Source organism: Lynx rufus, unplaced genomic scaffold (genome assembly GCF_022079265.1).
Source record: "Lynx rufus isolate CCGP_SWC_20201006 ecotype Redwood Valley unplaced genomic scaffold, mLynRuf1.p SCAF_7, whole genome shotgun sequence".
Classification (NCBI taxonomy): domain Eukaryota; kingdom Metazoa; phylum Chordata; class Mammalia; order Carnivora; family Felidae; genus Lynx; species Lynx rufus.
In genome coordinates, this window is record NW_025814889.1 from 138,592,255 (window position 1) to 138,607,557 (window position 15,303).

Consider the following 15,303-nt stretch of genomic DNA (forward strand, 5'->3'; position numbering starts at 1 on the left):
AACTCTTACTCGTTTCTGGCCCAATTTGAAAAACAAACAAACGGCCATGTCCATGTTATCTGGAATCCCACGTATCTTTGTGCTAAGCGACAGAGAGGAGGAGAGGCGTGACGAGAAGGAGCCGATGGACGCGACAGGCGGGCCGTCTTACTTGTTCTCACAGTACTGCCCGTAGTGGCTGGACCCACACTCGCACACGTAGCCCCGCGGGGAGCTGGGGCTGTGCACGCAGGCCGACACGTGCTCGCAGGGATTCAGGTGGCACACGTCCACGCACTTCCTTCCAAAGTACCCTGCGGGGACAGGCCAGCATTACCCCCCCCCCCCGCCAGAATCTGCCCGAGGCATCACGGGCCCGCCCTCTGCAGCCCCAGCCTGCAGGGGAAGACGTCTCAAGCGAGCCATCGTGGCTCCCCCAACTCTCCGGGCTATGCCCCCGAGGGAAATGGGGGAGTCACGGGAAGCACAAACGTTCGGTGGGTCAGACTTGGAAAGGCAGAGAAAGGGGCCCCCCAGGAGGGCAGGAGGCCCGGCCTCCCCAGGATACACGGGGGACGGGTACCAGCGGAGCAGGATGGCAGCACCTCAACATTCAGGCTGAGAGTATAATCTTCTACAGTGTGGGTTGTTCCCGAATTCTTTCCCTCCCCTCATCCTGTGCCCTGAGGATAAAGCCTGGAGTGTCCCCTGTGCCTCAGGTGAGGACCGGACATGGGAACGAAGTTTAAGAAGAGAAGGCCCAGGGGCGCTTGGAAGGCTCAGGCAGTTAAGTGTCTGACTTCGGCTCATGTCACTATCTCATGGTTCGTGAGTTCAAGCCCTGCATCAGGCTCTGTGCTGACAGTGTAGACCCTGCTTGAGATTCTCTCCCTCTCTCTCTGCCCCTTCTCCTACTCTCTCTCTCTCTCTCTCAAAAAAAAAAAAAATTAAAAGAGGGGTGCCTGGAGGCTCAGTCGGTTGACCATCCGACTTGGGCTCAAGTCACGATCTCACGATTTGTGGGTTCGAGTCCCGCGTCGGGCTCTATGCTGACAGCTCGGAGCCCCGAGCCTGTTTCGGATTCTGTGTCTCCCTCTCTCTCTGACCCTACTCGCAGTCTCCCTCTCTCTCTCTCAGAGATAAACATTTAAAGCGAATACAAAAATAAGTAAATATAAACAAAGAGGAGAACGAGGGCACACTCCTTAGTGACAAGGCTCCGCCCTCCGCAGACCCGCACGGGTCGGGGGCTGCTCCAAGGCCGCTCTCCTCCGTGTGTTTTCGAGGCCAAAGCGCGGCCCTCTGCTCAGGGGCTGCAGGGTGCCGGGGGGTGTGGGCGGGGCTCCCACCTTTATCACAGATGCAGGAGTAGGCGTCCCAGGCGTCGCGGCAGCGGCTGTGTGGGGGACAGGGGCTGGAGGAGCAGGGGTCCTCCACGTCACAGCCGTCCTTCACCCTGACCTTGAGGGCGTCGTTCATGTTGAGCGTGGCGATGTTGGTGGACGTCTCGCCCATTCTCACCCCCTGAGTTAAAGAGGGGCAGCCGGATTCAGCCCCGTGTCTTGGGGTGGGGGGAACCCCCCAAAGTAACCAGGGGTTAAGAGGGCCCCAAGTTCTCTTGGTCGTCAAAAAGCAACCCTTCACATATGCACAGAGCTGGGACCTGCGTGGGGGGCAGGGAGGTGGAACCACGGCCGGCGTGAGCGCCAGGTGGGTAGACCAGCCGCCCGGAAACGGAGTCAGAGCGAGTCCGCGTTCCGACAGTTCCGTGGCTGGTGTCCCGAAGGAAAAGCGAATGCGGGTGGTGGGAGAGCGCGGCCGCCGACGAAGGTGGCGTCTCGTGGGAGCCGGGGGCATCCGGGTAACGGGGCGGCCCGCGCATCACCGCGGTGGGGACGCACACGGCGAGTTCCACGCTGCGGGACAGTGTTTTGGGGGGGGAGGGGGTTGGCGCTCAGAGATGGCACTTCCCCGTCACCAAGGAGGGTGGGGGCCGTGAAGGGGAGGCGGGTCGGGAGTTCATTTCCTGCAGCGGGAGGCCAGGGGCACGCGAGCGGAGCTACTCGATTGACAGGTCACTCCGGCTGCTGCTAGGACACCTGCTCCGGGGGATGAGCAGGTTCAGGTGGGCGTGGGGGGGGGCCGGGGGAGGCAGCGGGGGGCACGTGCCACACAGGACGTGAAGGCAAAGCTGCCGTGGCGGACGGTGATGCGGTGATGGGGATGCGGGGGGAGGGCCGGAGGGGACCACGGGGAGGACGGGTCTAAGCTGGACGTGGGACTGTTAAGCTTGGGTCGGCTATCAGACGAATGACTCATTCACTGAAAGGCAGCAGGCGGACCAAGGGCCCCGAGCTGCCCACGGGGGGGCGGGCACCACGGCTCTGCCCTACCTGTATGCAGCCCCGGAAACCGCGGTGCACGGAGACCTTATCCTCGGACACGCCGCCCACGACGATGCTTCTCATCTTCAACCCCGGAAGCTGGTTCCCGATCTGCACCGTGTCCTGTGGCGGGAGAGGGGGGGGCTACATCCACATTCCGGAAACATCTTCTGGGAAGAACACGCCCAGAGGCCGACGACGCGGTCACTTGGGCAAGCTCCCCAGAGCCCGAGGACACGTGGGCCTCCAAACAGAGGGGCGAGCCGGGCTCGGCCTTCTCAGGAGAGAACGCAGCCGTCTGTGTGTGACGGGCAGGAGTGGGGACCGGGTCCCAGGATGCACGTCCTACCCGCCCGGCCCAGCCAAGATGGCCGGCCGGGGGGACAGGGGCAACCCTCCCACCTCCACAAGGGGCACCGCTGATGAGCCACTGCAGGAAAATGCTGGTGAACTAGAAGACAGCAGCGAATGGAAAGGACGAGCAGGACGTCGCTGCTGGACCCTCAGGCCCTGCAAGGCCGCACGTGGATCAGAACAGCTGTTTATCCTCAGAGCCAGGCGGGAGATGCGCCTAGACCTCGAGGGCAGAAAACTCACAAGCAGCCCCCGAAGTGGGCGGACGTCCCAGAAAAAGGGCCTCTCGTTACCAGCCGCCACCAGTAGGAACCCAGTGCGGTTCACCAAGTATGCTCTGAATGCCACTCGCCCGTCGCTTGCCCCCTCTGCTCACCCGGGCTCATCTGCTCACCCACCTTCACGCGCCACCCACCCTGAGGCCGAGGACCCGTGTGTTATTTATCTGTGTGCCCCAGAGGCACAGCACCAAGCCACAGTCGTCACTCTGGTCAGCTCTGCTGAAAGAGACCACTGCTGCAGGTGCCGACGGCACCACGATGGGATAACAGACGGATGGGGTCCAGTTCCTGAGTCCAGGAGCTGGCCATCTGGCAGGGGGAGGAGGCACAGACACTGGTGACCGCAGCGTAAGGCAGGATGTGAGACCCAAACTCAGGGGGGCCCGAACGCGTGTCCCAAAACCCTCCAGGGCTCCGGCACGTCCCGGCACGTGGAGGGGTCACTCGGTTCTCCGTAGGCCCGGCGAAGGTGCCTGTTCCAAAGAGGGCACAGGTGCCAACTCACCTGGTCCATCCCGTAATCCAGGGTCATGACCGCCAGGTACTTGATGTCTTTGCCTTCCTTGGCGCTCTTCAGTTCTATCAACAGGTGGTGCCACTCCCCGTCAGTCACGCGTGACCTGGACAACCTCATGGATGCCACGTCCGAGGGGCCGTGGGACACCTCGAACTGGACGTGGTTGTTCAGGATCTGTAGGACAGGGAGAGCCAGACCTACCAACTGATGTGACGACAGCAGAACAGAAAACACTCTGCAGTCACTTACATAACAGAGCCGTGCAAACAGGGCACTGGGCCACAGATAAACCTAAAAAGTAGGCCAAGAGTAATTTCTTGTTGCCCGTAACACTCTTCCAGATCCTATGCCTTTTTCCGTGGCAAGAAGTGTCAAATGTAGACAGAGGGCAGGCAAGATAACTCACATGGGGCTTAATTACTGGGAACAGTCACAGACTCAGATGATTACCGGGCTCTTATTTGTGGAGGCAGATGTTCCACTTTTTGAGATGGGATTCAAGCCACCACATTTATATATACGTACAAAAAAAAAAACAAAAAACAAACAAACAAAAAAAAAAAAACCCATAGGCAAAGTAACTGGCCTAAGACATTCCTGTTTTAAGAAAACATCTTTAACGCCAAGATCTCGTTTCCCCTCATGGGCCAACCCTCTTCCTGAGAACACCGAGAAACACAAGATGCAGCACTGAGTGACTCGAGGCTGGGTTACAGAGCCACGACCAGGTAGAAAATGGAAATCTGCAGAAAGGAGCTCAGGGTCTCCTTCCGCGGACGGTTGTCAGCTGAGCCTAACAGAGGAGCAAAGCTTTCCAGGCTCCTGGGGCTAGGATGACAGAACCTGGGATTCGGAACCCACCCAAGGTATGTGGGGGTGCCCGTCAGAAGCAAACACGAGGGACAGCCACACCACCATTCTGGCATCAAATTATCTGTATTTTCAATACGATGTTCGGCACTCGATCAAAAATAACCACATACCCAAGGAGATAAGACAGTGTGTGTGAAAACCAAGGGCCACAAGAAAGAATGGATGGAAACAGACCACCCCTGCCCCCGCCGCCCCGGGTGGATCCATAAAATAGAATCATCAGACACAGACTCGAGGACAGACTTGAGGAATCACAGAACTTTCAAGGAGACAGATTCAGGTGACCATTAGACTCTTACTTTTGTAGGTAAATGTTACACTTCGGGAGACAAGATTGAAGCTACCGTGTTGAAAGACATGTAAGGGGATGGGATAATAGCACTGCAACTAACCTAAGATACTCATGTTTAAAGACCGCTTCAAGTAAGAGAATAGGTTACAAAAAAAAACAACTACGAATGCACTGCTTAAAAGAGACAAACATAAAATATAAGGATTCAGAAATGTTGAAAGTAAAGGCTAGAAAAAGACACATCACGTAAACACCAACCAAAAGAAAGCTGGTGTAGCTCTATTAATGTGAGACAAAGTAGAGTGAGACAAAGGGAGACAAAGTAGACATGAAGGCAAACAAAAAATTCTAGACATAAGGCAATTTTCATAGTATGACACAGTCACTTGTCCAGGAAAATAAAGCGATTCTAAATTTGTATGCACCTAACAACACAGCCTCAAAATGTATAAAGCAAAACTTGACAGAACTAAAAGGAACAAGAGAGACATCCACAATGAAGGTTGCAAACTTTTAAAACTCACTTCTCTCAGCAACTGAGCAGACACAAAAATCAACAATGACATAGAACGTCTGAATGTCACAATTAACAAACTTCACTCACTTGATGTATATAGGACACTACAGAACACAGCTATAGAACACACATTCTTTCAAGGCATAGGTGGGACCTACACACAGAAAACGATGAAATGCTGGGCTGCGAAGCAGGTCTCGACACATTTCAAAGGTCTGAAATCACATAGCATGCCTTCCCTGACCTGCAACTATGCAAAAATCAACAACAAAATGATTTACTAGAAAATGCCACCTGTTTGCTAATCCAGAAACATACTTCTAAATACCCAAGGATCGAAGAAGAAATCATAATGGAAAACAGAAAATGTTTTTAAGTGATTACCAAGATTATGCAACCAATAACGTATATTGGTTTTTAGTCTTTTTAAAAAAATTTTTAATGTTTATTTTCCTTTCATTTTTTTTAAATGTTTATTTATTTTTGAGAGAAAGAAAGAGAGTGCAAGCAAGGGAGGGGCAAAGAGAGAGGGAGACACAGAATCCGAAGTAGGCTCCAGGCTCTGAGCTGTCAGCACAGAGCCCGATGCGGGGCTCGAACTCACGAACCGTGAGGTCGTGACCTGAGCCGAAGTTGGACGCACAACCGACTGGGCCACCCAGGCGCCCCTTTTGGTTTTGGGTCTTAATCGAGAGTGAAATAAAGAGGACTTTTTTTACCTTTTTCGGCTTTGTCTCCATTTGTCCACAGAAGTTTAAGTCAATGTCCTTAATCTCCCTGGCTATGCTCTTTCCTTGCAACAAAACCCTGAGGCCAGTGGATCAACAATAAAAATAACATATGTCTACAGACAAAGGCAACAGAATGAATTCCAGGCCCATGCACAGTAACTGCTCACCACCTCAGGTCTGTCGCCGGATTTAAGAGGGGCAGCACTCAACAATGGCCAGGTTATCTCCCTTGACAATGCAGGCGAAGCGAGGGCGCCTGAGTGCAATTACCCAAATTGTTTGGGCTGCAGGAGGACTCCGTAGCTTGTCTGGCCTGCCGCGGAGGCCAGGAACACCTACGCGGCTGCCCCACAGAGCTTACAGGGTCTGCAGGAGGCCTGTGTTCAAACACACCACATGGCAATAACCCAGAACATTCCAGTAACGCCCAGCTGACCGGCCTTCGGGCCCTGGAGTGCCCTTCTGGGTGGCCACCGAGGTCTGGAGGACTCCCCCCAAGGCCACCACTCTTGCCACCCAGCCTTCCACAGGGAGGGGCTGGCCACAGTCCCTGGCCAAAAAAAAAAAAAAAAACCTAAATTTTTGGATTAGCTACCCATAACGTAATTACTCAAACAATACGGGAGTCTGTGGCTTTCAGTGTTGTTCCTCCTGAAAGCATACTTTTTTCCTACGGAGACCCCACTGCCAAAGGACAACCTACAAGTTCCAATTCATCACCTGAATCGAAAGAGCCAATTTAATTTGTTCCCACCGTGAGATAACCACAGAGAAGAATGCCATCCTGAGGCAAAAGTGTGCTTGCCAAGTTCTGGCCCGGACCTAGCTTCTGGGACTGCCTGGAAACCTCTGAAGTCACGAGTTACTAAGGAGAAACAGCGACAGCTGAAATTATCGGAGGCACAGAGGTACCCCCTTCAGCACCCCCGAATGGGTCCGCGCTGGAAATGCCGCTGAGCAGTGACGCAGGTGAGCCGGGCAGGTGGAAGACAGAGAGGCTTCCGTCCGGGCTCTGAGCCCCCAGCCCCCCTGCCCGGACAGGGTTAGTCGTGGCCCCCTGGCACCCCGTCCTCACTGATCCGTGGGCGAGTCTGGGGCCTGCCTGTCCACTGGGAGCCCTCGAGGTCCTGCCCACACTGACCTCCGACACAGAGCCCACAGGGGGCGCTGGACAGTGCCTGTGTCCCCACCCGCTGCCCCTGCCATTTCCAAGTGCCATCCACAGGGGCGATGGGAGGGGGTCCTGTGGGCACTACAGAGCCCGGGGCACAAGGGAACCATGGGGCCCAGAGCCCAGAGTCTCTAGGCCTCTGCTGAGCAAAAAGAGATTGGAGTGGACGCTCCGTGGGGTCCATCTCACGTCTGACCTTCTGACCGCAGCACAGCCTACTCTGGGAGCTAAGGCCACTCCTCACTGGACGGAAGGACCAGTCCCTGGGCCCAGGGCAGTGGCGAGGAACAGGTCCCACGTGCCGCTGCCGCATCAGGAGTCAGAAAGTGGGCTTTCTAAGAGGGACAATCCCTGGGTGTGGCCCCCTGGCCGAGGGGCTCGGAGGTGGAGGGTTTACTCAAGAACCTCCTGTTCCCCCCGTCACTGTAGACAGAAGGCACCAGGAGCCGAGAGAGAGCAGGCCCGTACCCAGGCTCCCCGGGTGGCAGGGTCCCCTGGGCCCTCGAATATCGCAAAACCGCAGGCTGGCGTCGAGGGTGAGAGCCCCTCCCTCCGGCCACCAGGACACTGGGCCAGAGGCACGAAGGCAGCCTGACAGGGCCGCTGGGTGACTTCCACAAACGGCAATAACTTTCCTTGTTTTTCCAAGTGAAATTTCTGTGGAGCTGGGAAAATGCAGGGGGAGCTCTTTGTGGCACAGAGATTAACGAATACGGTGTGTTTAAACCATTTCTTAAAGGTTTTTAGGAGGGGCACCTGGGTGGTTCAGTCGGCTAAGTGTCCGACCTCGGCTCAGGGCACGATCTCGCGGTTCGTGGGTTCGAGCCCCGCGTCGGGCTCTGTGCTGACCGCTCAGAGCCTGGAACCTGCTTCGGATTCTGTGTCTCCCCCTCTCTCTGTCTGCTCCTTACCCGCTTGTGTTCTCTCCCTCTTTCAGAAATGAATAAACGTTAAAAAAAAAAAGAAAAGAAAAGGTTTTTAGGAACTCTGCTTATCTGACATTTAAAATAGACAACACAGCAAATTGCAAAAAGGTAAAGAGAGCACACGCGGGAGGAGACTCAGCGTTCGGGACGTCGAGGAAAGCCCCGGCAGAGCGGGGGCGCAGACCTGCACGCGGCACCCCAGCCCCGGGCCCCCCATCTCTACCTGAAGGTGCAGCTTGCGTCCCCTCTAGTTCCGAAATGCCCGCAGGCCACAGCCGCTGTCTACAAGGAGCTGGGCTGCTGGGTCCAGCCGGCCCCGTGCGCCCCGCCCCCGTCTCAGGAATAATGGAAGAAAAGAAAGCGCTGGAATCAATCCCCCCAGGGGGAATCGTGGCTGCACACCGGATTCCCTGGCATGAATGGCCGGATTGTGCGGCTGGCTGGGAAAGCAGGCTCGTGTTTCCTTTCTTCCTCACTCTGGGGACCCCGCCGGGCCGGTGCGGGCGGAGGGAGGCGGCGCAGGGGTGAGGTTCCCTGGAGGGAGGCGGCGCAGGGGTGAGGTTCCCTGGAGGGAGGCGGCGCAGGGGTGAGGTTCCCTGGAGGGAGGCGGCGCAGGGGTGAGGTTCCCTGGAGGGAGGCGGCGCAGGGGTGAGGTTCCCTGCCTGTGTGCGCGGGGAGCCGTGCTTCCTGGGGGCGGGGGGGGGGGTGCTGCCTGGGCGGCTCCGGCTGCCCCACTCAGCTCGCCCGGGTGGGACGTGGTCCCCCCTCACCTGGAGACGCAGCCTGGAGGCCATGCCTGCGGTGGCCGCCATCAGCACGCCGTCCTCCTTCCTGGTCCGGAACATGAGCCCCAGGTACCAGGGCACGGAGATGGTGATGTCCAGGTCGCTCCAGGACACGACGCTCTCCCCGCTGAAGCGCTGGGGGTGAGGCATGACTGCGGACACAGAAACGCGGGGCCCCAGGTATCAGACGAGCCTCTGAGAACCGTTGCCGGCTGCAGGGGGGCAGGACGGGCTCCCGGGAGAGGGGAGGGAAAAATTTCTGGGCCTTTTTCACTGCAATACAAAGGCCAGTCTCAGGGGCACCTGGGTGGCTGGGTCAGCTGAACGCCCACCTTCGGCTCAGGTGGTGCTCTCACGGTTCGTGGGTTCGAGCCCCACATCGGGCTCTCAGCTGTCAGCGCTCTCCTCTCTCCCTCTCTCCCTGCCCCTCCCCTGCTCACACTCTATCTCAAAAATAAACGAACCAACCAAACGAAGACTAAGGCCAGTCTCGGGCGTCCATCTCTAGGTCTCCGAGCACAGGAGCCAGCGGCTTACAGAAGCCCACCCGGTAGGGCGTGCGACACTTTCCCGGGGAGTGAGGCTGGGGCTTGGGGGTTTCCAGCCCTGGCCAGGGCATGATGGGGGGGGACTCTCGGGCTGGATGTCGTGGCTCAGAATCCTTGGGCTCAGCAGATGGGGTGCAGGGGGGCGCGGTGAGCCCAACCTCCCTGCCCTACGTGACACCTACTGGGTGGGGCGCCGACGGGGCAGGGGTGGGGCTGTGCGGGGAGCCCACGGGGCGGGGGCGGGGCTGTGGGGAGGGCGGTCTCCCGGTGGGTGGGACGGTGTGAGCCTGCAGTGAATACCACACACGTGTTCCCGGAGAAACACCTCGACCCTGTAGCCTAACCAGCCCTCATCTGTGTCTTGGGGGGCTCCGATGCCCAGGCATGCGGGCCACTGTTTCTCTCTTCCTGGTCATGGGCACAGAGGTGGGAAGGCCGCTGGCCAGCCGAGGGCTCCAGATGTTTGGGGGGCGACCACGGAGCTGGATCAACACCCCATCCAGTGTGTTACCCTTGCACAAACGGGGTGCCGGCCAGCCGCCCCGTGTCCTCCAGACCCCGGCTGTCACACAGAGCAACATCCCCCAGGTGGGGCGCACCCGCCAACAGCACAGGGCACGCCAGCTGGCGGCTGCCTCTGGGGGACCACAGCCTCACGGGCCCCGGCCCGTCTGTTTCCTGCTCTTACAAATCCAACGCCGGCATCTGTTCACTCTGGCACAGCCACGGCCGGCCGGGCCCCACGGCCTCCACGACAGGAACTCTGGGTGTGGGCGCGTGTCCCGCCGGCAGCCGGGCCCCCCCTGCAGCCCAAGCTTCCTGCTGCCCCCCCATCCCCACCCTCTCTCCCCGCCAGGCCGGGGCCTGGGGACGCACACGCCATCGGAGGCTGCGGCCCTGGCCGCGCCAGCCCGCGTGAGCCCCGTCACCCGACAGCGATGCGTCCGAGGCCCCGAGGTCGGGCGGGCACGGATGCCAGGCCCTTACCTTGCTCACAGTTCTTTCCGCCGAACCGCAGCGGGCACTCGCACACATACGTGTTCCACCTGCTCACGCACGTGCCCCCGTTCTGACACCAGGTCCGATCACAGAAGTTCCTCTGAGCGTCACAGCCTGAGGACACAGGGCACGCGGTACGGTCTCAGAGCGGGAGACGTGAAGGGATCGTGCCTCGGGGGGACCGGTCCCTGCCCCCGACGCCAACCCCGCGGTGCGAAAGCAGCCCGGTGAGCAGCAGCCCCGAGGGGAGGCGGACAGGCCGGGACCCTCTGGTGGCAGTCCGATGGTCAGACCCGGAATGGTACAGGAAGCCCTGCCCGTGTCCAGGGACGTCGGGTCACCTGGTGACATGCTCAAGACCGGGGGACCGAGTGCCCTGCCCAGCCCGGCGGTGTCACAGGCACCCCAAACGCCCAGGCCCCAAGAGCAGCACATCCGTGAGCCCGGGCCCCCCTCCTAACGGCCCACCGCTAGCTGCACACAGGTGTGGTCAGCTCTAGGAAGAAGTCACTGCCCAGGACGTGGAGGAGGCCACCAACGCCCCGGAGGTCGTTCGCACCTGCCCTGGTGCCGTTGTTGGCAATGAAGCTGGCCATGTCCACGTTCTTCCCGTCCACGGACAGGTTCCGCATGCAGCCCACAAACTGCCGGTTGTGCACGGGGAAGTCTTCGGGCAGGTTGGGGACGCCTCCCAGGAGCAGAGGGCCGGTCAGATCCAGGGACCTGCGGGGGCAAAGGTGAGAGGCAGCGTCGGGGGCCCTGAAGCTGCCGTAACATCCCGGTGGCCGCCAGGCACACCCATCCACTTGAACGTCCGTAACTGAACGGGGAGGAGGGGAGGCGGGCAGCCCACAGGTCAGACCACACACGGCAGGTCCCGGTTCTGGGGCCACCACTGGCTTTCACGTCTCTCTGTGCCTCAGACTCCTCAAACCTGCATCAGAGCCGGGCAAACGGGAGTCCCACCCACTGCCTGGGCCAGTCGAAGCCAAACATGCAGCCCAGCAGGCACGAGTCAATGCCAAATCGTGGCACTACCCCTCCCCCCCCAGGCTCTGATGACCTTAAAGAGGTCACAGCACACGAGAGCCCTGGTTCCACGCGAGCAGCGGGGTAGCCTTGGGCAAGGGGTCTAATGTCTCCAGGCGACAGCTTTCTTCTTGGTACAATGGGCACAGCTGGGTGGGGTGGGGGGAAACAGGCATATTTCATTCCCATGCCCAGCACGGATCAGGTCCTCCCAACTGTGGACGTCGAAAGCTTCTTGAATACTCCACCGCAACGCAATCAGGAACGAGCAAAGCTCTGGCTGGTGGGGCCGGCATCACAAAACTGGCCTTAGGGCTGTCTGGGCTTCCGAGTTAGGCTGATCCGCAGAAAACCTCCGGGACGTACCAGAGGGAGGTTTACTGACCCAACACCGGACCGCAGGGACCCGTGCCTGGTGGATCGAGGCCAGCGATCCCACAGTCTCTGGGGTCATCAAGCCAGCCGTCACAAGCCAGGCCGTTCGGGGTTGGTCTGGCCATTACTTTCGGCAGAACTGATGAGAGGACTTATTCTAGAAGGTTCTAACGTGTCAGAGGGAAGGTGCCCCAAACAAGGGGAGGGAATCTGACTCCAGCCTGGACGGGGCCTGCCAGGCTGCTGGGCCCCAGGTGCCCTGCCTCAGGGTCCCGCCCTGGACGACCCTGCTGGGAGAAGCCGTCACAGGGGGTGACCGCCTGGGCCTCCCCCGCCAAGCCCCGGGGATGCTCACTTCTTGGAGCCGCTCTGTGTGCCCTGGGCAGCGCAGCTGTAGTTCCCGACGAGGCCGCCAAAGCGCACAGCCACGGCCGTGTCACAGTCGTCCACGGTCACCACGGCCACCTTCTCTCCAGATGGCCCGTGGGGCAGGCCCAGGCGGCCGATGTTGGGCTGTGAGGACAGAAAGCACAGAAGGCATGAGTGTGTCCCCTTCAAGCGCCCGCGGTGGGCTCACCAGCGCCAGCACATGCCTCCCGTCCGCAGGGGATGAGGACGTGGCCAGGCCACGTGTGGACAGCCTTGGTTTAAATTAGTTCCCCCGAAGCGGCTGTACCGGGGAGCCCTGAAATTCACGTCCTTCCCAGAGCTTCCGAACGTGCTCTTATTTGGAAATGAACGGTCTGCAGGTGTAATTAGCTAAGCAGGGTCACGCCACAGCAGGGGGGACCCTGATCCAATGTGACCGGTGACCTTGTAAGGCAGGCCCAGAGACAGACACACGGGGAGACGCCATGTGGCAACGGAGGCAGAGACAGAGTGCTGCGTCGGCAGGCCAAGGAGCACAGGGGCTCCCCGGCACCACCGGGATCTGGGACCCTCCCCTGGTGCCCGCTGACAGAGCTGGGCCCTGCGGACACGGTGACCGCGGCCTTCTGGCCTCCATTACCGTGTTGTCCTAAGCCACCTAGTTTGTGGTATTTTGCTACAGGAGCCAACGCCAAAGCCCTGGGACACCCTTGGCCACACGCCTCCCGAGCGGGCTCCTGCTCACCCCTCCATGTTCCTGGAGCGTGAACCCCCGGGTGCTCCTGGTCACTCCTGGGCCCAGGGGCCTCTCCTCGTCCCGGAGTGACCCTCCCATGCCCTTTACTGGCCCCAAAGTCAACCACCCTTCATGCCCCAAGGCCAAGCCCCACTTGCCTCCTAAGCCTCCCCCCTCGGCCGTCCCTGCGGGCCTCACACACGGTCTTCCCACCCAGGGCTGGTTACAAGAATTCCTCTGGAATCGGTGACTTGGGGGGCAACCGGCTCACTTCTGGAAGAAGCAGGTTCCCTTCTCAAGGAAGCTGTGGTTAGTGTCCAATGACAGTAACACCCAGCCAGCCCCGCCCCTGTCCCCGGGCGTCCCCCACCGGTCTCCTGGCCTGTCCCTCAAGGACACTGAGCACGTCCACCCAGACAGCCCTCGGACATCCTTCCAGCGCGAGGCCGGGAGCCTGACAACGTGAGTGTGCGGGTCTCAAAGTTCCAGAAATATAGCAGGTGGCCAGAGGGCTGGTACGGGCTGGGCCAGGCCACCTTCCCCGTCTGTCCAACCCGCAGACAGATGGGTGGCTGGTGGTCCGCGTAGTGCCACCAGGCCTCCCAGTCGGCACACGGCTCCCTCCTCCCCACAGACACACGCCTTCTCCAGCCCCCAGCAATCCTTCCCATCACCCCCAAAACCAACAGGCCCAGTGTCCCCACTTGAGAGTTCTGGGATCCGCTTGTGTTTATAAGACGATACAAACTTGTATTTCTTTACAACAGTATTGGAAACGAGGAGCTGTAAACATAATAGAGGATTAACTAAATCACCTCCGTACCTCTTAATAGGAAAATAACAACGACACAGTGGATGCCAAAAGAAATCTTCAGGTTTTCAGAGGAATAAAGAAGCATCCATTCGATGGGGGACACTGGACCAGAAGGCAGGACAAAGAAGCTGCTGGTAACAGGAGCTCAGCCAGGTGGCCACACCGTGTGATGCCAGGGGGTGCCCTGTTCACCCTGGTGGTGCCCCCCCACCCCGTCCCAAGTTGGGCAGTGCACAGCCTGCACCACTGTACATGGTGATGCCGGGGAAGCCTACCACTCCCTCTTGGCCAACCATCTGACTGCACAAGGCCTATCAGTGAACCTCAGTTTCCCTGTCTTTAAGAAATACAAATATTAGAATACCTGTCCTCACTATGTTACAGCGACATCAAGAATGACATTAAATGAGATACACGAGTCTCCTGGAAAGCCTTCTTTGGTAAATCTAATGCCACCTGGTATCCTAGTTCCTGGATAAGCTTCTTCAGTTTCTTTTGCACCAGTTGATGATCATGAGACCTGATAAGCTCCATCCTTAAAGATTTCACTTTTGGTTATTCAAGTCAGATGAGTATAAAAAATAATCTGCTTGCTCGCGCTGTTACAGCAGCCCGCTTTGGAAAACAGGCACAAGTGCCTATTATAGGACGCTTAAGTGTTAGCTGCCATCCCTGGGGAAGAACCGTCCCCAGGCTGTGTGGCCCTGAGTCATCTTTAACGTATAATCTGCGTTTTGGGGGATGGGCGGGAGACTTCTCTGGAGACAAAAATGGCATTTACACTTGCAAAGCTCTAATGAGGCAGAGCTCCTGTTTGCAAAAACACAAACCGGTTCAGAGCTCCAGGATCCACGCGGGATGGGCGGGAAAACGAGGCAAAGACTCCCCCCCCCCCCCGACCCCCGCAAAAATTAACCTTGGTATTTGGAGCAGCCCACCCTTACGACGGGCTTCAGGGGCGCCTGGGGGGGCTCAGTCGGTTGAGCGTCCGACTCGTGATCTCAGCGCGGATCATGATCTCACGGTTTATGGGATCAAGCCCCACGTTGGGGTCTGTGCTGAGCGTGGAGTCTGCTTGGGATCGTGTGTCTCCCTCTCTCTCTGCCCCTCCCTTCTTGTTCTCTCTCTCTCTCTCTCTCTCTCTCTCTCTCAAAATAAATCAACTTAAAAAAAAAGAGAGATTTCAAAACCTGGTGTTACTTCATCAAAGCAGCAAGTGCGACTTTTAGGAGAACAGACAGTTTCCGATAAACATCGTCCAACACTTGCTTCTCAATTCCTGCTCCCGGACCCAGGGGCCGTCAGGTCAGAAGCGATGGCCCTTTCGGCCACAGAACCCCACATTCTCAGATTAAGAACTGAAAGGGCCAGCAGGGGAGACACAGTGAAGTGCCCAGGAGAACCCCACCATCCCGCCCCTCCCGAGGCTGCCCCAGAAGAACATGCAGCACGAGGGACAGCGACCTAACACGCCCGCCAGTCTGCTTAATGCACGTGACGACAGCCACCGCACGGTCAGCCCCGGCGGGAGAACACCAAGAGAGCATGGGGGGCGGCCATCGTACAGGAGATCCGTACGGCAGGGGACTTGAGACGCACGACTTACACACAGAGGTTAAAGGA

General features: G+C 58.5%; 1 protein-coding gene across 1 annotated transcript in view; it reads right to left on the reverse strand.

Moving 5' to 3' along the window:
- Window positions 1-15,303, reverse strand: part of CELSR1 (cadherin EGF LAG seven-pass G-type receptor 1) — a 138,367-nt gene that overhangs the window by 30,851 nt on the left and 92,213 nt on the right. The window contains exons 6-13 of the mRNA XM_047066419.1: window positions 12,117-12,274; window positions 10,917-11,080; window positions 10,346-10,471; window positions 8,796-8,962; window positions 3,504-3,689; window positions 2,373-2,486; window positions 1,329-1,503; window positions 152-293 (exon numbers count right to left, since the gene is read on the reverse strand). Coding sequence (XP_046922375.1) covers window positions 152-293; window positions 1,329-1,503; window positions 2,373-2,486; window positions 3,504-3,689; window positions 8,796-8,962; window positions 10,346-10,471; window positions 10,917-11,080; window positions 12,117-12,274 — 1,232 coding nt within the window. The remainder of the gene's footprint in view (window positions 1-151; window positions 294-1,328; window positions 1,504-2,372; window positions 2,487-3,503; window positions 3,690-8,795; window positions 8,963-10,345; window positions 10,472-10,916; window positions 11,081-12,116; window positions 12,275-15,303) is intronic.